At 39.1% G+C, this 25,545-nt stretch overlaps 1 protein-coding gene across 1 annotated transcript; it reads right to left on the reverse strand.

Moving 5' to 3' along the window:
* Positions 1-2,098: 2,098 nt before the first annotated feature.
* smarca2 (SWI/SNF related, matrix associated, actin dependent regulator of chromatin, subfamily a, member 2) lies at positions 2,099-24,535 on the reverse strand. The gene is made up of 34 exons (XM_055161368.1): positions 24,429-24,535; positions 23,411-23,644; positions 23,167-23,296; positions 22,651-23,034; positions 22,462-22,563; positions 21,945-22,197; positions 21,338-21,464; positions 21,065-21,238; positions 20,816-20,989; positions 20,559-20,729; positions 20,296-20,346; positions 20,003-20,133; positions 19,863-19,920; positions 19,549-19,640; positions 19,319-19,466; positions 17,473-17,636; positions 16,464-16,530; positions 16,276-16,386; positions 15,885-16,127; positions 15,708-15,821; positions 15,044-15,148; positions 14,814-14,900; positions 14,551-14,597; positions 14,289-14,455; positions 14,039-14,202; positions 13,523-13,750; positions 13,253-13,330; positions 12,806-13,024; positions 11,066-11,286; positions 8,728-8,833; positions 8,548-8,649; positions 8,276-8,402; positions 7,636-7,769; positions 2,099-3,151 (listed from the first exon to the last, which is right to left on the reverse strand). The coding sequence occupies exons 2-34, from the start codon at positions 23,612-23,614 to the stop codon at positions 3,116-3,118; spliced, it is 4,719 nt and encodes a 1,572-aa protein (XP_055017343.1). The 5' UTR covers positions 23,615-23,644; positions 24,429-24,535; the 3' UTR covers positions 2,099-3,115.
* Between the last annotated feature and the right edge of the window lie 1,010 nt (positions 24,536-25,545).

Here is a 25,545-nt window from a genome sequence, read left to right on the forward strand (position 1 = left end):
TGTTGATTTTATTTATTTTTTTATCCAAGATGGTGGACTTCCGGTTTGGGAGAGAGCATGGTCACAATATACTTTATTGTTCCTATTCCCATGATGCATCTGTGTACTAAATTTGGTTTGAGTACATCTAAGTTTTTGTTGGGACGCCCCTTGGTGAAGACAGATTTTTGGCCAGTTGCCATGGCATCATTGACTTTTTTCATTAAGACCAGGCCACGAATGTGTGTACCAAATTTTACATGCCTACGACAAAGTAAAATTTTATTGTTCCATACAACTTCCCTAGGGGGCGTTATTGCGTCCAGTTTAGATTTTCTTATATAAATCTGTTCAGGGTCGGAGTGTCCACCAACAATTAAAGTTTGAGTGAACTTGGCCAAAGTTTGTGCGTTGAAGTTTGATGGCGAGCTGCAAAATGAACCCGAAATTTGCACCGTTGCCACAGCAGCACTGTTTTAAAAAGCTTTAAACAACTTTTAATGTCTCACTCGTCTAGATGATACCGAATGATTCTAGTGAGTCTGGGTCAAACGCCTTAGGACGAGTTCGTTCAAAGATGAGGACAAGAAAATGCGCCTTTGGCGCAGAGTCACGCAATCAGTCCAATATGGCCGACTTCCTGTAAATATACTTTTTTGACCCTATTCCCATGGTGCATCTGTGTACCAAATTTGGTTTGGCTACCCCAAAGTTTTTGTTGGGCGTCCTATAGATGCATCAAGAATCTCAGACTTCCGGTCATTGTGCAGTCCATACTGACAAACCTCCATGTTTGTTTTCCCAGTGGGATGTGTCTATTGTCAAAGTCAATCTTTTCAAGTCTTTTGAACCATATCACTTTTGTTTCTGGTTCTGATATTGTCATATTTTAGTTTTGTGATTCAGATATCGTTAATTGTGTGGTTGTTGGATCCTAACAGCGGGAAAGGACTCGAGAAATTTGTTTGCGAACTCCATAAATGCAAAAGGGAATCAGATGTGTGTGACTCAAACCTCTGTTCAAACTGTTTCCCTTCACAACGGAATTGAAAAATATTGAAAGATGAAGGCGATGGGCAGGTTTGATCCACAGGAAGAACCAAAAAGGAAACCTATGACTTCCTAACTCATCCTGAGTTTGCAAAGAACATTTTGTATGTGGAGCACCATCAAAGTAAAAGTTTGTTAAGTGAGACGTACAGAAGACAAACAGGCTGAGCTCAAACTTTCTTGTTCTTGTGGTTTTACAGCAACATCACGTCTTGGTCTCTTTGCAGTGGAAGGTGTTTCTTGGTGAACAGCTGGGGAATTTCACTTTGGCGTTGACTTTTTAAATTCGTGAACAAGGTGAAGCGATGGACCATGATGTTTAATAATGTGGACATTAACAACCATGCTAAATATCCAGTGTGCCTTATGGAATGTTGAGAGGAGCCTAACATTCTATTGAGGTTCTGGGCCTGTTGATGGTAAAGAAATCATCACAGATCCATTGATTTTGGTTGGATTTTTATATTTTTTTTCTGTGGAATGACTATACTGTTTGAAGAAAAGAATGGCATATTGGCTGATTTCAAAACTTGGGGGAATAGTTGATTGCCAATGAGGTAAAGATGAAAATATTGGAAAAAAGTGAAAAAAATGCCTTATTTTTTGGCATTAAATTGAGCCAAAATCATGTAGAAATGTGTTTTATGAATATTTTTTTCACTGAATGTTGTCATCACATGTGTTCCTTGCATCTGGAATGTATTTGTAGACAGCTTACCCAATCCACTGAGGATTTGAGGAAATTTTTCAAAATTTTCTATCATAAAATGAAGGTTACCTACACTAAAATGGCCACAATTTTTTTTCGCGATATTTCCGGAAGAGCAGACCCTCCAATTATTGGTCCTCAGGGTCACAGTTAACAAAAAAAACACAAATAAAAAGTATGGCAGGCGATGTCAGGTTCAACCCATTTTCTAGAGCTTTTGAGACTTTGGCTCCCTGACTATTAGGATACAAAGTTTCTCAAACACAATAACCCAAATACACATTGCTTTGATAAAAAGAGTGATTTAGCGTAGTGATTTAGTATCCAAAGATAAAGGCAGAATAATAAAGTACAACATAATTTGTGCTGAAAATCGGTTACGATTTTATTTGCCCTGGGCTATGAAATACAACCACAAAGACACTGTGCAAAGAAAGCAACGGTTAACACTTAAAGACAGCCGACTAGCACAAAACACAACTAAAATGAGGAGTACACAGCAAAGGCATGCTACAGTCAACATATAACTCAACCATGACAGAGGGCTCAAAATGCTTACAGAATTACATGTCATTCTAACGCAGTGTTTAAAATGTACCATTGTGTTGAGTGGAAGATGGAAACCCGTTATCTCAGCTCCAGACATTATCAGCAGATCATAGCAGGAGTGCCATGTTTAGATTTATTTTCTATATGTTCTGTGAAATGCTGCTTTATATATGATGCTATATAGGCCCATTATATCTGATGTTAAACAGGCCCTAGCATTAAACATAATCAATCTTCAAAGCCCCATAGAAAATGATTACATGAAATATATGAGCTAGCAATAGCCAGTAGTTTGTGTACAATTCAAGGTTAAATGTTAATAATAAAAGCAGTTTAAAAAGCAAGAATATGGCCGTCTTGACTACTTTTGTGAGTTGTGTTGAGTTGTTGGCTCATACAGTTCAGATTTATATTTTTTTCACAATCATTACGTCATTTACTTGTGTTAAATCATCTTTTGGCAGAGTTGAACAAGTGCTGAGTGTTTATTATGATTGCCCATTTTAACATTTTTCTTTCATGTTAAATATATTTTCTTTTTAAAAAGGTTCTTTAGAATTTAGATATGAATAATACATTTTAAAAGTGCATGCAAGCTGTAACAAATCATGTAAAAGCAGGTATACTACAACCTGTTTTTTGAATTGTCTTAAAGCACAAAGTTAAAAAATAATCATACAAAAACTTTGTTAAAAAGAGGGTTAAATGCAGATTGTTATTGCTATAGCTCTTATAGTTGGACAAGCACTGCACTAGAGACAAAAGGAGATTGAATATGCATGGGAGAGTATTGTCTGTGCTATAAACAGGATCCAGGCGATGGCAGAGTCACTCATAGTCGCTCTTGCTTGCATCAGACTGATCCTGAAATGAAAGAATAAGAGAGAAGATAAGACTGAGCAGACAGACAGACAGAGAGACAGACAGACAAGTGATGCCTTCAGTGTCTGTGTGAAATATGGACTTGAGGTAGCATGGATCATCACAGACAGTGCAGATAATGAGAGCATCGCCAGATTAAAAAGGAGCTTAGCCTTGTATCTTCTGCTCCAGACACATTGAATGCTCAAAACTTTGAATATGTTGTTAGTTACTTCGTATAAAAGGCAGTGTGTCCCCAACCTCAGTGAATGACAATGCTTATTAAATACTCATCTTATTTAGATTTAAACCAACACCTTCTTTAAATATGCATACATTAACCTCACAGCCAGACACTTTATTATCATGAGGGGGGGAATCTTTCAGTTATTTGATCCCAGTTACAACCTGAGTTAATATATGATTCAAGTTTATAGAATAATTGTGTTTAAATGGTCACTGGCAGTGCAACAATAGCCAAATAACATTTGCTAACCAATCCATGAAAAAAACTTTTCGTTCTAATCCGTCCTGGTGCCAAATAGATCTGAGAGGACACTCAATTATTATTTCCAGCACAACCAAGTATCATCCTCTGATGCAGCTTCCAATTGTCTGTGACTTGATTCATTTGATGTTTGAGTTTGAAGAAAACATCAGAGTCAAAGTCAAACCAAGTATCATGAGTAATGACAGCACTGTGCACGCCACTCTGGGAGCTCCTCTATAAGAACTTTTTCAAAGTATCTACCTGAGGTTTCCAAACTATGGCCCTCAGACCCAATTTTGTCTGTCCCAGTACATTTTACTGTAAATTTAATCAATGTTACCATTTTAAATTGAACAGAATGTCAACACCATATTAAATTGTGAATAAGATTTAAGATTACCAATTTCAAGATGTGTCAAAGGTCCAGTGTCTCTTTCAAAGCTGTGTTAAATGCACCTGTCTGAATAAAGTAATATGTGTAATATATGTTTCAATAGATGACCCTCAGTGGAAAATGCTGATCTATACAGTGAACTGGAGGCTTTATATCTTTATTGTTGAGAGAAAGGAATGAGAAAGACATTGCTATTTAAGTGGACATATAATGCATTATGGATTTAATTGGCTCTTAAACAGGCTTTTTATCACATTGGCCTTAGTATTTCATGTCTCATAAATTAAAATAATGTCTACATTTGGAAAACCTTAGTTGGCACTAGTTTTAATGAAACTTATGTGCAGTGAACACAATTTGAGCACAGAAATGCTCAAAACAAGTCCGGTGATGTTTTATGGACTTAAGGTGCACATGAAACTCCTGGATTCTACCTGTTACGTAACTATCTGGGGTAAATTGAACAACCTTGCAATTAGGATTAATAAAATTAGTGTGAAGTAAAATACAACTCCAGGCATGTTTTTGTGGGGGAACAATGTTTTTTTTTTAAAAGACAGAATAGATAACATTATATAAAGTATTTGTTTTTAGTAAGACAAGGCACATCTGTCATCTTATTTTCAACACAGCATAGACAACCTTTTCAGATCAAATTACTGTTTGTCAAAGGCTTATAAAAAGTGTCTGTAAAGCTTCCTGTTATTGATCTACAGTAATCATCAAGAGACATTTCTTCTTTCATTATCTGGACATATTTTGCTGCTGAAATGTCACCTTGAGTTAAGGATTTAGTAAAGATGTACTAAGAGGATGGGTGAGTCTTATTTGATGCCTGAGAAGAATATAAATGTGAGAGAAAACCACATTGCTTGTGTGAATAAATAAAATCCTCATACAGCAGCACAGGGAGTTCTCTGTTTGATACAAACCGTGCCCTCATGGATCCTGTCTCGGACTTCTGTCTATGTGCCAAAAAAAAGTGTTTTATTCATGACTCTAGCAACACTTGAGGTAAGACAAGGATATTCACAAGGGCGACATGATTCACAACAGGCCCTGCCATTACAAACATGTTTTACACAATGAAACTTCCAATTTATCCGAATGTGCTCAATGATGCTGTCAGAGTGATGGAGAAGAGCAAGTACACAGAGCAACAAGGAGCATCATTGGTAAAGTATTCCTTAGTCTAGAAAATCACCCCGGTATTCAACTGAACCAGAGAAGAGACTGTGAACCATGTGCACTTAAAGAACATATTAGAGTTTGTGGAAGGAACAAAATGGAAAAACACTATCAGAAAAAACTAGTAAAGTAATGATAAACGATTTTACCCGTTTTGAGATGTCGCTTTTAAAAGAGGATGCATTATGCAAAATCATGTTACAATATGATCTCTCTCATCTCCAGATCTTATGATTAGCAGTGCAGTCTTGTCCAAAATCTAGGGATGCACCAAAATGAAAATTTGTGGCTGAAACCGAATAAAAATTAAACACTTGGCTGCATACAGAAACTGAATATCAAATCTGAAGTTTTTTTGTTGTTAAGTTTTTCACTATGTTTTTAATATTGCATAAATAACCTAGAATATTTTTAAACATGTTTTTAAAAGAAAGAAAATGTTTATTTGATATTCTTTAAATATTCCAGTATCCTTTCTAGTAAGTACACCAGTACGTTTTTCATTCATATTAGGCTAGGCCTACAAACAAACCCACAACAAATGATTTATTGTCCTATTGGCACATGTCTTCTTAGTCACAGTAGGTAATAAGCTAATAATGTAAACAGAAGACTAAAGTAAATCTCAATAAGTGTGTGCTTGTAACCTCATACAGCCTGTATAATACAGATACACATCATATTCCAGGCCAGAACACATAATAACAGTACTTTAGCTTCAAAATAAAAAGATAATAATGGTTGATCATCTAAAGCCATGTACTCTATTACCTTCTTTGTGATTACCTCTCCTTTGTGAACACTGCGTCTTTTCAAAGACGTCGGCCACGGACGGTGTGGGCGTGCTGTGACTAGCTTTCCTTTTAGCTGCTGCAGCCATCTCTTCCTCGTACTCAGTATGCTGTTCAGGGTGTTTGGCTTTAAAATTACTAATTAAACCAGTAGTGCTAAACATCTTAGCACAGGAACCCCCTCTAGATATTTTGGTGTAGCATTCATTGCAAACTGCAATTCTTTTCTCACTCTCAGACACTATAAGAGTGCACTCACTCTTGGACTTTAAAACCATGCCCAAGCACGGATCGACAATAAAGCACGACACACTTGTCCAGTGTGAAGGCAATTTGTCCAGTCCCAACCGTGCCCAGGCACGGCACAGTTGGGACTGGACAGTTGGAAGAGGTGGGCCAAAGCTTGGCACAGGCGCTCATGTACAGACACAAGCACAACTTCACTATTCGAGCCCTGTGTGTGAGCTGATGCTCATACAAGGAATACAGTGGATAAACTTCGCTCCAAAACATAAAGCGAATCCGCCCTTACCTTCAATAAAGACTGTGACAGACAGAAGTTTAGCCGCCTCTCGTCTCCGGCTGTCGTTACTGCTCCACACTGTTTTTATATCCATAAACTCGAGGAGGAGACCATATCATAAGAGTACGCACATCTGTCACACTATTTAATAGATATTTCTGCAGCTGGACTTATTTTCTCTGCTAAACGCAATAACACTACTGTGCAACATGTAAACAAACAGCGCTCTGTGATGATGTCATCAGCTGTAGCCCGGTTCGATTGTGCAGGTGTGAGTGCGGAACATAGAACCCTATGTGATTGTGCTTGAGCACGGCACAGTTCTAAAGTCCTAGTGCGCCATAAAATATTTCAACACTGCCAACATTTTGAAGAACACGCCAGATCACCACGTCGCTGCACGTTGTTTGATTGCGTCATAGCGTCACACACCAATTCGTCCTTACTTTTAACTCACTCCACCGAAAGCCAAATGTGGCTTTTTTTTGCAATATTCGGTGCATCCCTACCAAGGTCCTGTCCTTCTTGGCCCCCAAATTTCTTTTAGTATGCATTACCAAATAAAAATGTAATATCCCTCTTTAAACGATCAACAATCTGTAAGGGAGTTTAACTGTAGTTGTACGGGTTAACTGAGGCTAGCGCTACATGCTGGGGGCATTTTCAGGTTTGTAAGAGTTGGAAAATGAAATGGAAATGTGCTTGACAGCAATTGATTGTGGATGCAGGGAGATGGCAGCTCACTCTGCAACTAAGATTCCAAAATAGAAGACACTGCATGACATCAATCCGAGCTCATCTTTGGTCGAATGATGGTTTAAGTTTAATCTTTGTTCCTCAGTGTGAGACCTGCGGACCTGAGCTACAACATAAGATTTTTCTCACTATCAGTAATTTTTCTTTGCAGATGGCCAAAATTGTGCAGTAGACATGTGGCTTTAGGCTTAGGAGATCACACCTGTTTCTGAATGATTGAAAAACTCATTTGAACAAGTTTCAGATGGCACTTGAAACCATTTCCTCCCCTGTGGCATATTGTGTGTGTTATGTGTGATTTGCAGAGGGGGCAGATCTGTAGTGGCATGCGGTGGAGTGACCTACATTATCGTCCTGGTCCTCGTCACTGTCATCGTCGCTGACCACTGGCTTGGCTTTCCCGCGGCTGCTGCGCTTCTTGCCTTTATCGTGGCCACGTGACTCTTTGCTCAGCTTGATCTTAACGCGCATTGACTTGGCTGTGTGGAAGAGAAGAAGAAGCCATGACACGATTAGATGTCTGTTGTACACAAATCAATCAAATAAGTTAGAATCAAGTAAATACACATGACAAAATATTTACATTAAATGAAATGTGTGACACTTGTGCTGACACTCTTTTAACAACTAGTGGGTTTCAGACTCAGGAGCCAGTCATCTGTATTGATTGATAGTGTATTGATAGTTTTCAACATTGCTGGGAGGAAAGTTCCAAATTTACCATGGTGACAAAATGCACACCATAGAAAAGTCAGACTGATATGTTTCTAGAAAAAAATACTGAAAACTACCATGATCCCTTTACTCTCCATAAAATTCTAAAAATAAAAATGTTACCTATATGACATATCTATTAAACATCATAGGCCTAAGCAATGCTGGTTTCCAAAATTGATTTATATTTCTTCGCCCACAATAATCAAAGTTCCAAATGTGAGTGCAGGTAGCTCTATGTTTTCAGACCACATGTCATATTTAGTCTCACCATCAGACTCTGACTCGTCATCCTCATCATCGTCATCTTCGCTGTCATCGTCGCTCTCCTCTTCTTTAGCGATCTTCTGTCTGGCACTTTTGAACACTGACTGAAGCACAATGGAGTCCTCATAAATCTAAATCACAGTACAACACATAAACACAGCATAAGGAGGTAAGCACAGTCTATTAAATGTTCAGCAGGAGAAAATACTGAGAAAACACTGAGCAGTTGCTCTGAATGAATAAATTGGATGAATTTAAAAACAGACAAAGCTGAACCTGAGAGCCTTCGAGGTTGAAGGTCTGGGCGTTGTGACAAAGAAGCATTACGTCCTTCTCCAGGTCTCCCACATTTCTGTATTTATGGTTTCGCACACGCTCCTACAACAAAAACAAGACAGCATTCACTTTCAGTCAGTAAGTAGTTTCTTTTATCTTTGTCGTCATAACAAAAGCTACCTTAATTTTCTTGAAATCCACAGGTTTTCGGATGAGCTCATAGTATTCTGGGAGCTCCTTCCTGGACGGTAACTGGACAAAGACCTCACTGAGCTGTCTTCCTGATCTGTTTAAAGAAGTCAGAAGAGAGTAAGCATTCAAATCAAATGTTTTTGTGGTCTAAAACAAACTGCAGAATCATTAACTATAAGTAACAAAATACGTGAATAAAGTTCTAGCTCCCCTTCCCAAGTAAGTTCACCCAGGATTTAAAAACAGCAGAACAGCTCAATTGTGAACAGCACCATCTCACCGTGATTCCTTTTCATTTATGCACTTTTACACTTTCACAAATGCTATAACACTGCCAGCATGTTGTTGTTTTTTTATTTTTGCTTTAAGCATGTTCCCAGTATAAGTAAATCACAAGTATCAAGACAATTTTTACTTTTACACAGCAAACTCAAATATTACTGTAAAAGATATGGCCTTTTTATTTCAATGCTTACTGAGTAGACATATAGCCGACAGAGAGCAGTGGGGCTTTTTATTTATAAGTACCCCAGGAGTCAGAGATTACAGACTTTCTTTTATTTTTCTTGTACAAATGATTTAACCTTTCACAGAGAATGAATAGAGCAGAAGCTTGTTTCTGGGCTCTCTCTCACGGGCAACATATTAACAAGGCTGTGAGAAACTCAGATGTCCTTGAGTCCTGATCTTTCTGCAGTGCAGATAGAACATGAAAAAGTACAACTAATTTCCCCTGAGTTTTACTGCCTCTTAAATTTTGAGATGGGGAAATGTGTTTTTACTTTTGCTGTTAGCTTTATAAATAAGGCCGACTTATGGAGCCTTTAAAATGCTCTGTCAACAGAATTCAAAATTGTGGAGTCAACCAAATATTCAAAAGAGTGAAAAGGAAACGACTGGAGGCAAACTTCAGTGGAGGCAAAGTTAAAAACTGTCATTGATTAATTATTATTAATCATTGATTGAAGTCAACCTGTTAATGGTTTTAAGTCTATATAGCAAAAAATAAGAAGAATGAGAATGTATTTGTCCAGAAAATTAAAAAAATAAATAAAATCTAGATCAAAATGCAATGCTTCATCAATAATGCAAAATCAATTAATCAATTCATTATAATCTCTTATTATATAAACAAATACTGTGAAATACAATTGGAAATGCTTGGACTCTGATATCACATCACCTAACAGAGTGGTTTTCCTTTGCCCCTTGATGCTACATATTTTGTGACTTTATATGGTTCATTTCAGTTTCTTCATTGAAATCGCATAATGTTCCAGTTCACTTTTGCCTACAGTTACCTCTATTCTTTTAAAGAATTTATTGAAATAAATACATTAGTTATATTTCTGAGACTCTACATTTTAATATTGCATAAACGTAAAATTCACAAGATGTTCTCATTGTGGAAATTCTTATTCAACTTTAAAATAGTTTTGGATGGAATGTACAAAAGTTGTCTAAGTCAGCTTTAGAGGAGACGAGACGAGGACTGTTCACCGAGAGAGGAAAGAATGTGACTTTTGGAACAGCAGGTAGCAGTTTCCTGGAAAAGCTCTGGTATCGCTGTCAGCCAGAGCATACTAGAAGGAATGTAAGAGCACATGTTCTTCCATGCTTACGTTATGTGTGCTTTGAAAATGTGTGAAATGTGCTGGACCAGAGAGTGGAGACCAGCTAACTCATATTCAGTAGTAAGATTTAGGGCAAGATATAAAATTGTAATGTGTATATGCAGGCTCATTATTCAAAGTGACGAGTCTCTCAAACTGCTTCGCAAACAATGGAATAATTGTTTTGCTAATGAGTGTCTCCTGTTTACAAGCGTTAGCCAGGAGTTGAGCAGTGACAGTGTTATCTTGTGGTGCACCTGCAGCACTTCTCAGCTGCTACAGTGGAAGTTTGCAAACACAAAGTAAGGACAGACCACCTCTGAAAGTATCAGCCAAACACTCCTAATGAAGATGACAGACAACCAAATGAGCTCACAGACAACCTACATGAGTCAACAATGAATCCATAACTGTCTGCAAAACAATCTTTGTGCTTTCAAGTCAACACAAGTGAGGTAAAGCTCCCACACAGAAGTATGCAGGTTATATACCAGGACTGCTGCTTTGAAATAACTATGCATGCCAGTTCTCTACTCTTAAATGCAAACTGTTTAATAGCCCTTGGCTATGGGCAGTGGGCACATTATTTGAGTCTCACTACAGCTAAAAAGTTTGAGCCCTCATGAGGTTAGATAAAATGGTGAATAATGGCACAGTGTGAAACTTGACTTGTGGAATGTAAAATTAAGTAAATGCTGAGTGAGGGGCCTTACCCATCTCTGTAGTTGATGACCGTGTCGATAATAGTGTTCATTTGTTTGGTGAGTTTCGGTGGGTTGGGAGAGAATTTCTCAGCTGGTGGGCGCCCACGTCTTTTCTTGGCCTTGGTGCCTCCGTCCTCTCGACCCGAGTCCTTGTCCTGGCGTCTTTTACGTTTGCGCTTCTTCAGTCTGATCTCCTCCTCCATCTCCTCCAGGTTTCCATCCTCAATGGCCTAAAACACATGGCACACTCTATTTTATGTTGAATAATTAACGGTGCACTACGTAACTTTTCTTTACAGCTAACTCCTTGTCTGTATTGATACATTATTGCTTTACCTGCAAAGCTCCACAGTATCAGAGGAAACATGTTTATTTTGCATTTATTGCAGTTAGTAGGGGTGGGCCGAGACACACCTTCCACAAGAAGAGACGGGACATAATATAGGGTCCATAAGAAAAAGACAAGACATTTATGATTTATGTTATTTAATATTTTGTTGTCACTGAAGCTCTGTTTTGTGCAACTACAGCTTCTCATGAAATGTAACTAGCCAGCACGTAACCCTTTTTGTCCAATCCAAAAAAAAAAAAAAAAACATGAGGAAAAATGTAATAAGATCATTTTTTCTCATGTGTGCACAATCTTGTGGCAGTTTTGTCTGGCAAGATTTTGTGGTAAGAGATCTTGTTCCATTCCTGTCTTTATTGCTTGTGGGCATTTCTCATCTCTCCACAGATCAGACCTGTCACTTGATCTGTTGATGTCACCTGTTTGTCTCTATGGAGATAGATAATGCCATACTGTGGAGCATTCTAAGCAACTGAAGCAACATCTTCATGAAGGCAAGCGGGTATCAGACCCTCCATCAGAAAAGTTACATAGTTCACCTTTAACTTCTTGTCAAAAGTAGCACAGTTTGCATGCAATTAGTCTTTGTTTTTTTCAAGTAATAAATGACTGCTGACCCAAACTGTAGTTTGAAAATAACTATGTGATACTGAAACATTAAAACAATGACACAACAAATAGAAATGTTATGACTCTACACAAGACATTCATCTTGATCAGTTATGGCCACATAGTTGTCTCTGAGAAGAATGGTCGCTGTTCATTTTGCAGGTTTAATTGGAACTAGCCTGGATCACACTTGACATGTCTAACACTGGTACCTCATTCTCAAAAACTTTTTGTTCTATTTTTGTTCCCTGGAAACACCTGAGCCACAGTCAATTAAGTGTGCGTGTCACAGAGGAGAGGTTTCTGCAGGGCCTGTGTCACATTGGATTTGCAGTGGGGAAAAGGCTCTCCATCAACATGAGCTGAACATGGACCCCTCTGACCAGTCAATATCATGTATATGGAAAGGTGCAGTTTTTGTCAATAGAGAAAAAAGATAGCCTCGGTTTTGTTATTATATGCTTGCTTTTCTCATGTAGTTTGTTGAGGCTTTTTGTGAATACAGTCAATACGACAACACAAAAGGTGCTATTTAATGACTCAAAACTTGTTGGGGATTGTTTCTGTAAAAAGTAAGTAGAGAGGGTTCGTACTTGAACCATTGTGTTCGGTAAGTAAACAAACAAATACCAAGCCAGACTGGTCTGTCTGTTGTGCCCACAGGACACATGAAAACAATAAAAGCAACTTGTATGAACTGGATACAAGTTTGTCTCAAACTAGTTTATGAAGATAAACTAAATAAATAGGTTTAGAATTGCACTGGTCAGTTCTAGACTCTGGCACTTTACCCGAAGCCACTGCTTCTCTGTCAGAGTGTCGCTGTAGTCCACATCTCTGCGACAGCGTGAGCCTCGTCCAAACATCTTCTCTTCCTCCTCTTCATATGTGAGACGCTCCACCTCAGCATCGTCTTTGATAATCCAAGATGGCAGCTCATCCTCCTCCATCAGACGTGGTTTACGTTTCGGGTTTCGGGAATCTTCTCTGCGTCGGTCCATGTCCATGCGCTGCAAACACAAATACAGTGTTAGGGGCAAAGACAACACAGGCTTGGCCCTTTTCACTTTCAGCAAATGAGAAAAATAATGTAGTCTGATTTAGAGGCTACTACAGAATATTTCACTCATAATTAGCAGGTGCCAGGTGGATTAAGGAGGTATTATACTCACCTCAGGAATGTAATGCTCAATGAGTACAGAAAATAATCTCAGAAGTTTCAGAACACAAACACTCACCATGAATAGCTCAAACTCATCCTCATTGCGGGCAATCATCTGGTTAAGAGTTTCATCATCAGGCACTTCGTCTTCCTCCTAAAGTTTTAGTGTATCAAAAAGAAGTTAGAAAAAGATCTGCTTACAGGATGCATCCACTCATATATAAATTGAGGAATGTAATATACTGACTGCTGGACTGAAACACTTTGCAAAGTAACTGATCATGATTCTGTCTGGGGATTTTCATCTTGAAGAACATAAAATGGTGAGACACAGCTCTGTGTGTACCTCGTTTTGCTCCTCGTGCTCCAGGATGGCCTGCAGGAAGACACGGCGCTCGTGGCTGGATGACTTCTGGTCAAACATGCCGGCCTGGATCACCTTTTGATCCACATTCAGCTTGTATTTGGCAGCGGCCAGGATTTTCTCCTCCACACTGTTGACAGAGCACAGTCGGAGCACACGCACTTCATTCTGCTGACCAATGCGATGTGCTCGGTCCTGAGCCTGAAGGTCCTACAGGCAGAAAATAAAAGAAATATAAGAATAAACCATGTAGACTATGGTCAAATAAATAGAAGACAAAATTCAATTATTTCCTTGTTGTTGTAACTTGTTTGCTACTTTCGCAATATAATATCATACTTTCCCCCCTCGATAGTCCTATCTGACTGATCTCTTTTCCTGAGAAAGACCAACAAAACAAATAACTCAAAAGCATGTGTTTTAAAACTGTAAAACTAACATCTTAAGTGGACCTGTAAAAAGAGTCCACACATAATACTACTGAAGCAGAGGAGAGACCTGGTGTGGGTTCCAGTCACTGTCAAAGATGACGACAGTGTCAGCAGCCTGCAGGTTCAGGCCCAGACCTCCAGCCCGAGTACTCAGCAGGAAGATGAAATACTGCGATCCCTCCTCATTAAACTTCTTCAGAAGCATGCCTCTGTCCTCAGACTTTGTGGTCCCTGTGACACAAGAGACAAAACCAGCAATGACCTAAGCTTTTCTCATTATTCAGACTGCTACCACTGTGTAAGAACTGTTCACTCACCATCCAGTCTCAAATACTGGAAGTTTCTGTAGCTGAAGTAGTCCTCCATTATGGTCATCAGTGTGGTCATCTGGCAAAACAGTAGAACTCTGTGGCCGGTGGCTTGTAACTTTGGCAAGATCCGGTCAAGAAGCTCAAACTTCCCAGAAGCTCGATAAAGATCAGGACTGTAATATAGTAAAATAATTAATACTTTAAACAAACTGTTCATCAGTAATAACAACAATGTAATAATAAAGAAGAAGAATACATTCATTCTTACCCACTAATGATTCCATTGGGGTAGCCCAAGTGCTCAGCAAAAGATTCCTAAAAAAGATGTTTGTACGGTTTGTATAAGCTTGTAAAAACATATAAGCCTATATAATAATCATATTCAAAAGGAGATGTGTAAAGATTCAGAAGCAGATATAATACAGCAGTGAGTTAAAAGGTGGAAAGACAAGTCTCATCACATTACATGAACAGTAATGTATATTAAGCAGAGTAATGTATGTTGTGTACAGTAAAATAATGTCTGTTCACCTCAATATGCTGGAACATGTACGGATGATTGCAGATCTTTTTCAGTTGCATGATGGTATTCATTAAAGTCTTAGCTCCACCTTTTCCCTATAACATTTCAAAAATATATTAAATTTTTTTTTTAAAAACAATGTTCTCAGGTTCTCAAATGCACAGAATGTCCCTGTAACAACAAAACATTTCAACAACCCAAAGAAGAGAGAGGAAGTGAAAGGTCTAATTGTATTCACCTTCTTGTCTTTCTCTGAGCCATCAGTGAGCAGAATGCCTTTTTGCATGTGGCGATACAAAACCTTCTGGATTGCCGACATGTCACATTTAATGACATATTCCACCTATAAAAGCAGAGTGAACATTTGAAAAGGTTATAGTTATTGAAAGAATCATGTGTGTACTGTAAAGATCAGGGCTACATTAAAAACAAAACCATGCCCCCCAGGAATGCTTTATATCCTGCACTTATATTTCTGATAGCCAGTAGAAGAACAGTACTGTGCTACAGAAATAAAGAAAACAGCAGGGCTCCTCTGTGGCTCCTTTGTTAATTAATTGTGGAAAATACTTGAATCTTGCCAGATGTGTGCTTTGTTTATTGTTGCTTGTGTGCTTCACACAAGAGGCTGCTTCATTGTTCATTAACACTTACAGCTGCATATGTGTCAGCACTATTCAATTGATTATGTTACCTAAGAGTACATTTTCTTGCCTCACAGTATACAAGTACAGTCATCAAGTACAGTCTCTAACTGGGGGTAAAAGCACCATAAACTGACCACACTGGCTATAGAACTGAAATGGTAGTTCTATTTCATCAATCCTGACCAAAAGTAAAAGCCCTGACTTTTTTGTGGTCATCCAACTAAATACGAAATTTTAGTTTGTCTGAGAGCAAACCTTTTCTGGTAGTTGAGACTCCACTTCTTTCTTGAGCCTGCGGAGTAGGAAGGGGCGCAGCACTTTGTGCAGACGACGAATGATCAGGATGGTCTCCTCTTCATTCAGATCAACCTAAAAACATGATATGATGCTTAATACAATGCAAACATTTTAGCTGGTCTAAGTGGTACCTACCCGCTCTCCTGTCATTGCAAATGGGGCATTAAACCACTGCTCAAAGGTGCTGCAGCTCTTGAAGATGGTGGGCAGCAGGAAGTTGAGCAGTGCCCAGAGTTCAGGCAGCTTGTTCTGGAGGGGCGTGCCTGTCAGGAGGATGCGCCGTGGTGCCACATAGTGAGTGTTAAGCACCTGGGTCAGTTTACAGTGATGGTTCTTCATGCGGTGGCCTTCATCCACTATCATGTACTTCCAACGGATCTATTCACAAATCGGAAAATAAATGTTCAATATGCTATGCAGTAGGAAAATCTTCCAAATATGGATAAAATCCTGTCACTTTTGTGTGTGAGAAATATGGGTTTTGCAAATACAATGCAACACAACAAACAATGTTCCCTTTACTCACCTTGGCAAGAATATGCTTGTCCTTGATTATATATTCATAAGTGGTCAGTAGAACATTGAATTTCCCACTGCGGAGCTGTGGCACCAGTCCGCGGCGTAAAGCAGGTGTGCCCTTTCATTATATTAAACAATTAAAAGTCAGACAAAGCAATCAGCATTATTTTAACAAGAATCAGCAGGCAGTTTTACCTTGTAGGCAATTTTAACAATTGATGGAGCCCACTTGTCAAGCTCATAAACCCAATTTGACAGAGTGCTGAAATGAGGACAAAAGATATTAAATGTGCATGAAAAAACAAGTTAATCCAGGTTAATTCAGAACAATCCACTGGCCCTCGTGAATGAAAAGCTTTTGGACATAACAAATAAAGCCACTTGAAGCACTGCATTTAAAGGGAGCCAGGGGGCCTCATTCATTAACTTTTTCTTTAAAAATGTGACTTCCACTTTAAGAAGATGCTGAGAGAACTCTGCGCCAGATTCACAAAGTGTTCTTAAGCAACCAAATTCCTTAAGTGACAGTTGCACCTAATTCACCAACACTCAGCTACAAACACCTCCACGCTCATTTAAATTTCATTTACATGGGAAATTAATATGTGCTTGGTTAGAAACACTCTCTTAACTTCCATATTTGGCAGTATGCATTTGGCATTGCTAACTTTCCATTTGGAATGTGGTGGCTAGCTCGTTAGCTATGTCCATTTATATATACAGTCTATGATAGTTACTTTGCACTTAAACTAGAACTACACTATGAGCAAATTAATTACAGACAATAACCACCTCCTATGTAACTGGAGGTGCAGTGACACAATAAAAATATTGCAATAGAAACATCTTGTAGTACAGAATTAAAGGCTTCTACTATTTTTGCATATTTCAAGGTTTCATTTTCCATTATTCACATAGCAATTTTCAAACAACAATGCTTTTTGGGTTTTATTTACTTGGGAGTTGAGATTATGTCCACAGTGGTGAATTTTAGTGTATTATCACAAGCAGGTCTATGCGATGAAGACACTGAAGTCTCTCTCCTATTCTGAGTACTGTGTTATCTACAGCCGGCCTATGCCTCTTTGACAAATGACCGTATTTCAGCCCATCACGGGAATAGTATGCAGGTGAAAATGTATTTTAGGGAGTCATAAGAGCACGCGATAACATTGATGATGAATGTTGGGTGATGAGTACTCACGAAAGGGGGACTATGATCAGATATGGCCCGTTGAGCCTCTTGTATTCCATAAGGTAGGTGATAAGGCCAATGGTTTGGATGGTTTTGCCCAGGCCCATCTCATCAGCCAAGATACCGTTCAGATTGTTATTGTACAGGGACACCAGCCACTCTAAGCCCTGGATCTGAAAACATAGGAAATAAAATGGTTCTGAATAAAGACACAAGTAAAAACAATATAATGTATAATGTGTACAGTTCTACAGTGACACATCACTTCAGCAGTTTTTTTAATGGTGTTCAGTCATATTACTAGCCAAAAATACATGTGCATGTTTTTGTATTTTAAAGCTACACCTTTAAGAAGTGTTTTCTGAGTGCTCCTGCAAGTGATTTTAATTGTCACGGTGGCATTTTATAGCCTGTCAAAAAGCAGACTCATGTACGGTTTGGGAAAAGTAATTGCAGGGACAGTACACAGAAAAGGGCATAAACTCACTACCAGCAGAAAATTGGGAATGCCAACCAATTAACAGCAGCAGCCAAACATAAAAAACACATTTTGGAGAATAATAGTCACTTCAACAAACTTCAAGAAAACAGTATTCAATGTCAGAAAAGCAAAAAGCAATATTTGATATGTATGTACGTTGTTCAACAATTGACCCAATTATATGGAGCCGAAATTTCTCCGTCTCCTAATGGAGTAGCCTCCATACCTCATTTAAACACACCATCTATTAGAAGTGTTCCATTGTGGGCTCATTAGAGGACCACATAAAAGAAGTAGAAATTTATTTTTAAGTAGAAATTCACCTTGTTTCTTGGTGTGTGTGTTTTCTTTTTACCTCCATCATTGTATCTGAAAACTAAGTATTAAAACGAGAAATGTGGGAGTTTTGCACAATTGTAATATCTCAACTATTAATTTCAAATTCCCCAAGGATTATTTCATATTTTTCTGCTGAATGTATAATGCTTGTCAAACAACTTTCCACAACAATAAAAGTCATATTTGTCCCAACATTGTTTTCTATTGAAAAAAATAGTTTGGCAGGATTACGATGCTAAATTGTAACTGAATGTACTTCTGCCTCCTTAAAAGGCACTGTACCTGTTTTTTACATTTACACTTAAAAACATGAAAAACAGAAATGGTTATTTTCAACTACCACAATTAGTAGTAGTGCTTTTCACAACTTTCAGAGGCCAAAGTGGAGTTCTGCTATCATGGTAACAGTAACAACTGTTTATAGAATATATCTATCCTGCCTGGGTCAAGACAAATTTTGCGCAAATATATTTGGCTACAGACCTTTTAACTTACGGTACCTAATAATTCGAGATTGCCATTTACAATTACTTATCTTTGCAGAAGGTACAAGATTTTCTTGACCTTTTAGGATATAATTTCATGTGTCAGTTCCTTTTAGACAATCACTTAAAGACATTTATCTTCTCATCAGTTACATATTTATACTATCCTACCATTTCATTTTCTCATTAAACAGGAGACGCATGTCAAAATGTGCAGACTGCATTCAAAATACTACAGGGCCACAGGACTCTGAAAATATGATAAAAGTGAATGTGAAATGATTTATTAACATTAGGATCTGTGGCTGGGGTTTGAGAGTGTCAGAGCCATTACAGACCCACTACAGAGCCCGAGGCAACCATTACAATGAGCAATGAGCTTCACCAAGAGACTTTCCATTAGGATTAAGCAGGCCATGTCTACCTCTGAATACCTCAGAACTCTTCTTTTATGTGGTCAGTTATATACTTGCACTCAGATAATTTAACAGTCTACAGCTCTACTGAACCAACCCAAGAGAATATAATCATAAAAAATTAAGCTAATTACCTGGTACTGTTTGAGTGTACCGTTGACTAGCAGAGAGGACTGCTTGTCCACTTTCTCAGTCACGGCATGGGCCACACCGTAGTAGGACTGGGAGCAAGTAGTTCCAGTATCAACACTGTACTCATCATCCACATCCTGCTTGGCTGACCTGAATATAAATAACACAAAGATTACTTTTAGACTACTGTGTCGTTAGAGCATATTTAACTTAAGGAAAAGTGACACTGTACTCTATAATATTCTTGGCATTTTTCACAGACACATCATCTCCATCAACTTTCTTCTTTTCCTCTCCTTCTCCTTTGGATGCCTCCTCGTCCTCCTTGTAAGGCAGCAAATAAATGTGTTACTATGTTATACCCAACAGCAATGAACTGAACATAAAGTAGCCTTAGAAACATGCCATGACACATGTAGCTACAGCCCTCTAGTGGTTGATCTATTATATTTGTAATACAGTGTACTCATTTTTTTCTTAATTTAATTAATATGGTTCTAAAATAAAGGAAATTCCTCTCTTTAGATTTGAGGAAATTTCACTGACCTCTTCTTCAAATTCAGAGCCACTCTCTTCACTGTCTGAACGTGGTGCAACTTCATAACTAATGAGAAGACAAAATTAATATACTGTCAAATGCAGATTTATGGAAAATTGGTGTTGTTAGAAAGTTCACAAAAACTTACCCAGGATTCATTTCAAGCCAGGCCTCAAGTTGGCTAGACTTTGGAGCATCTGTTCCCTGCAAAACCTTCCCTGTCTCTGTTTGAATAACTTTGACAGGAAGCTCACTCATCTGGCTGCTCTCATCCATGGGCTGCACCATGAGAAAAGAAATCATCCAGCAGAGAATTATATGGACATTTACCCCATCAACTATTAAAATACAACACTAATTTACACCACTAATATCAAATCTTTCAAATCCCAATTACAAAACTAGAGAACAAATAGTTTGAAATGTACATTATGATGTTACCTCTCCATCTGGTCCAATGGCACTGGTGCCTTCAGCTTCTCCATCAACTTTCTACAAAAGACAAAAACAGGTCAACACACACACACACACATGCACGTATGCACACCTCATTAACCTGTTAAACAATACCACCACCATTCAGGTGACCAAAAGAAGATTTAAAAGTTAGAATGCACAATACAAAGGTCAAGGATTTTAGTGTTGAGCTGTTTCAAATGCTCTATTCAAGTGCTCTATTCTCTAATGTGTGTAATGTTAGATACCTTCTTTTTCTTTTTTTTCTTCTTCTTTTCCTTGGCAGCTTGAGCTGCTTTATGTTCATACACCAGAGTGGTGAGATTAGCAACGTATTCATCAGTCTGCTGCAGCAAGTAGGCCAGACGTTTGTCTTTTTTTTGGTCAATTAATTTTCTGTAGCCTTCTTCATCTTCTGCCTGAGAGGTCACAGATAAAGGACGTCATTATTATTTACACAGCGCCTTCACTAGTCAGGGCTTTGATGTGTTTTTTTCTTACTCACCATAAGTCTCCTCATTCTCTCTTTCTCAATCCTTTCTGTCTCCTTCTTCTGTTCTCTCTCCGTGTTGGTGTGCCATGTGGCAATCGCTCGGGTGAGTTTCTGGATTTTACCAGAGACTGACCTGTGGTATTCTTTAAAGTCCTTTGCATGCTGAAGGATGCTGTTCAGATACTCCTGCAACATACAGTTTGAGTTTAAAAACAATGCATTTAATACTACTAATAAAAACATGTTCATGAGTGGTTTTACCTGGTGTTTTTGCCTGCGTTTCTTCTCTTGTTCCAGTTTCTGCTGCTTCTCCAGTTTCTCTGTCATTCGTGCCTCCCTCAATGTCTGCCTCTTACTTCGTCTGTAGGCCTTCGAGTTGAGAGCCGTCTCCAGGGTCGTGTCTCGTCTCATGCAAGCCACAACATCTTGTCTCAGCTAAAATTGACATGTGTTACAGGGATTATTGTTTTCCTAATTCATCATTTTGTTATTTAATTTTGAGTTATGGAGAAATTGATTTGCTTTGACTTGTACCTGGCGCTGAAAGTTGAGCAGACGCAGTGCTTTGAGCTCCACAGTAGCTTTAGTTCTTAAATCAGGAGGCAAAGAGCCTGGCAGACTTTCTAGTTCCTGTATACGATGAGCTATCCTTGCCTGTAGTCTTAAAGAAAAGTTTAGCAAAATGTTATTACAGCCTGTCAGTGCAAAAGATCTTCATATGCTATGGGAGTGCTATGTTGGTATGTACGCGCACAAATACAAGTATACATTACAGTACTTCCCAGTAGAAAATGTGAATAAATGTCAAATTCAACACAGTTCTGATTTTGTAAGTAACGACAACTAATCAGATATTTCATAGCACTAATTATAAATGTTCGCACTGTGAAGCAACTTGTAACTAAACAGTGCTTCATGAACTGAACTGAGCAGGTGTGGGTCAGGTGTGGGCCAGGAGTGGGCCATCAGGGGAAGGTCAAACCTGAACTCATGTGAATGTGTCCAAAGAAGGATTACCACAATCCTCATTGAATGTGCTGTTCTAACTGCTTTACTTTTCCAGGGTTGCCACAACTTGCCACAGCTCATTGCACAAAGTGCCTCACTGACACAACAAAAAATAAACATGGTTAAAAGATACCTGTACTCTCTTTCTTGTAGTATTCCCACTGGATCCAAGCCTTGGGGCTTCTGGATTGGGGTGACGCGGTTTTGTTTCTGTTGCATCTGCAGCATAGGAGACACTGGTTGTGCGGAAGGCTGCTGGGGGGTCACTGAGCTGCCTGGTATGGGTCCAGGTGCACCAGGGCCCTGAGGGGGGGCAGGAGATGGCCTCCCACCAGCAGCTGGAGTCAGGTGCTTTTGAGGGGTGCTCTGACTATCCCCACTCTGACCTGGATATCAAGTATTTTTGTCAAATGAAAACATAAATATTGTAAGCACAAGAAGAAAAACTCAACAACTGCCATTTTTACATGATTATTTACAAAGCATTATTACTATACTATTTAATATTTAAAAATTAAATAAATATCAGCATCAGAAGTAGTAGTAGTAGTAGTAGTCCTGGTAGCAATACTCTTATCACTAGTGTCATACATCCCAGCTAGTTCATGAAAGATACTCATATTGAATAAGTATGATCATCACAAACTTACCCTCAGGCCAAGTCTTTGGGACTGCACTCTGGCTATGTCCCTGCATTGCTGGTGTGGCACAAGGACTTGACTGTGGACCACACATAGGTGGAACACCCATTCCTAACAATAAACAAAAATTTGTCAAGACCTTTTTGACAGAAATGTGGTTTTGTAAAAAAAAACAACTTACTATTAACTTACTAATACCTGATCTGTTATAAGGACTAGATCCAGGTGCCTGTTGTGGCTGCTGTTGTTGTGGCTGTTGTTGCATTGTGGGAAGGCATCTCTTGCCCTGAACTGCCAACTGAAGGTTTTCAGGCAAGGGCTGCCCTCGTCCCAAGATTTTATAGGCAAGAATCTGAGCTCGCAGCTGCTGGAGCTGAACTGGACTGAAAGCAGAGGGTCCACGGCCTGGCTGACCCATGCCCGTCATGTTTGGCCCCATATTTCCCTGGGGTTCCATAGACATTAGAGGGCCAGATTGTGAAGGAGGAATATGAGGAGGTGTGGGGCCTCCACTACCTCCTGACATAGGACTGGAAGCATGTTCATGAACTCCCATGGGTGATGGATGGGGTGACATGTATCCTGAATTATACAAAAGAATAAAAATATTTAATTGGAAAAATATAAGAGCAAAAAGTTCTATATGGTAATATGGTTCTGAATGATCATGCTCAGATGGATGATATTTTGTCTATTGACTAATAGACTTCATACCTTGGCTATGTGGATCCATTGGACTCTGTGGAGGTCCCATACCACTATGCAGAGATCTCATTCCAACATTTTTCATGTGACCAAAGTGCATTGGATCAGCCATGGGCTTGTCACTGATTCCCTCCATGGGCTGTGAAAACACAATTGCAATCAGAATACCTTATCCATTTAGGTTAAATCCATCTCATGTTTTGAATCAGGAGGCAAACCTATCTAATACACCACATTATTACACGTTTGTTACCTTGTGCATCCCGTACATGCCATCTTGAGAGTACTCTCCCTGGCTTTGAATACCATGTGGAGCATTGGGCGTCCCTGGGCCGGGGCTAGGTCCCATCATGCTGTGGACAGAACCTGGGGAGGGGTCTGGCCCTGGGGACAGCCCGGCCCCTGGGGAGGGGCCAGCATGGGACATTCCACCTGTTGTGTCGGGATGGCTGGACATCTACTGAACAGCCAAACAGATGGCAGCCAGCTGCAAGTACAAGTGAAAGTCACAAATACATCAATACATGTTGCTTAGTACTGCTTATATCACCAAAACAGCTACAATCTAATCATATATGTAAGATATCTAAATAATAAATTATATTTTTAGCATTAATAGAAGACAGATGCAATGCATGATAACCGTTGTGATTTCAACACAGATAATGTTTCAAAAATGGTTAGGTTGCCATCAGAGTTGTGCTCGTTGCGTAAAATATCCACTAGTTGTTATTCTGATGATGATGATGTACAGTGACATGTGCCTACGGGAATGATTCAGAGCACAACGTTATAAAGCTGTCACACAAAATAGCGGACCTTGCTCTCGTTAGCATTGTGCGCGACAAGCTTCGAAAGGAAGTGAATCTGATTGGGTCGTGGCTTCTGCCGAACTGGTGGCCCATCACATTTTACGAACAAAATCTAAGTTTGGCTTCAAGTACAGGTGGTAACCACTAAGCTGGTGAATTTAAAGGCTTGTTAGCAAATTAGAACTAACATCTGTCTCCTGTGTTGCCACTGACAGCGGCAGCAAGAGGTTAGCTCAGCTGTCTGATTTTCTCGACCGTTCGGGAACTTCGCGCTAGCTTTAGCTAACCCCACGGCTAGTGGATGTAGGTTAGCATAACAAGCTACCCTGCATGCTAATGGATGGCGTTGGCTGTTTTCAACTCCTGCCAGTGCCTAAATAAGGAAGTTTGCTTACTCAGTAGAAAAACATATAATTACTATATAATTGCGAATTATAAAGGTCATGGCTATTGATTTACCTTTAAGCAGGCGTGAACCCAACTAGCTGTCAATATAAAATGTTTCCCCAAAATATGACTGCTCCCCACAAGTTCACTCCCCCTCCGTGTTGTTTGCTGACATGTTAAATTATTTTTTGTCTGACTCCTCTGATTTGTCAAAGTCACCGGAAATCCCGCCTTATCTCCAGGACGATTGGCCGTATCAGATGTCAATCATCTTGTACTTTTCTTCAGTCTTGGGTGTGTAAAGATCGTAGACTGTATTTCTCATAACTTTGGACATATTCCTATTCTCCGAGTGCTGTGATTTTGCATTTTGCATTATGGCAGAATTAAAAGAAATGGGCCCTAATGATGAAACTAACTTTTTGCATTCCTATACACTGCAATTGTAATGAGTGGAAGTTATCTGCTAAGTAATGTGTAAGTGCCCACAAGCTTCATTGTTACTAGCAGGTCAGTGGAGCCTAGATTTTGAATTCGTTTCCAAAAATATGATATCAAAAATTAGCACGTGTAAGCCATCTTGAAAACTGTGCTGGATAGCGGTCATTTATGCCATAGAAGAAAATACAGATCCCTGATCTACTGTGGCTTTACTCTTGTGGGTGTCGTACACGTTGGTCAGCACAAGGTGGCAGCATTAAGCTAGTTTTCAACCAGTAGGCCCTGGTCTACCGATTTAATTTGTCCATCAGCAATCTTCACCTTCAGGGTGATAAAACTCAAACTCAATTTTCATAGCCTACCTCATCCTGACTATTTCTGATAGATTATAGTGATACTATATCTCGTCTCCTCAAAAGAGCAGTAGGCAACATGCAAACCATGTAATCTAATATGACCGGGCTTATTTGCATTCTTGTTATGACACTGGAAACTTGGTAAGTTTTCTTTATGAAAAATAAACTGCTTTTACTAGGCATGTGTTAGTTTATTCAGTGTTGTCAGTTTGCTTCAAATTTTCCTAGAATCCTTTTACAACAGGCTATAAGCTATCACACACATACTAGTAGATCTGCCTGCAACCATGGGCTAGGTTTAAAAGTCATTCAGTTAGGCTATTTAAATTGATTAAGCCATAATAGGCCTTCTGTACTCACCTCATGCCTTTGTAGCTCCAAAGAGATGCACA

Source organism: Boleophthalmus pectinirostris, unplaced genomic scaffold, assembly GCF_026225935.1.
Source record: "Boleophthalmus pectinirostris isolate CB_2022bp ecotype Guang Dong unplaced genomic scaffold, ASM2622593v1 HiC_scaffold_4, whole genome shotgun sequence".
In the NCBI taxonomy this organism is placed as follows: Eukaryota; Metazoa; Chordata; class Actinopteri; order Gobiiformes; family Gobiidae; genus Boleophthalmus; species Boleophthalmus pectinirostris.

What these genes read in the sequence shown, in the direction of transcription:
- smarca2 (XM_055161368.1), bottom strand. Translation starts at nt 23,614, where the DNA reads ATGTCCAGCCATCCCGACACAACAGGTGGAATGTCCCATGCTGGCCCC. An exon ending in AATGGATCCACATAGCCAAG is followed by an intron (nt 23,035 to 23,166) that starts GTATGAAGTCTA and finishes TGTATAATTCAG; the next exon opens with GATACATGTCACCCCATCCA. An exon ending in CTACAAGAAAGAGAGTACAG is followed by an intron (nt 21,465 to 21,944) that starts GTATCTTTTAAC and finishes CTTTTCTTTAAG; the next exon opens with ACTACAGGCAAGGATAGCTC.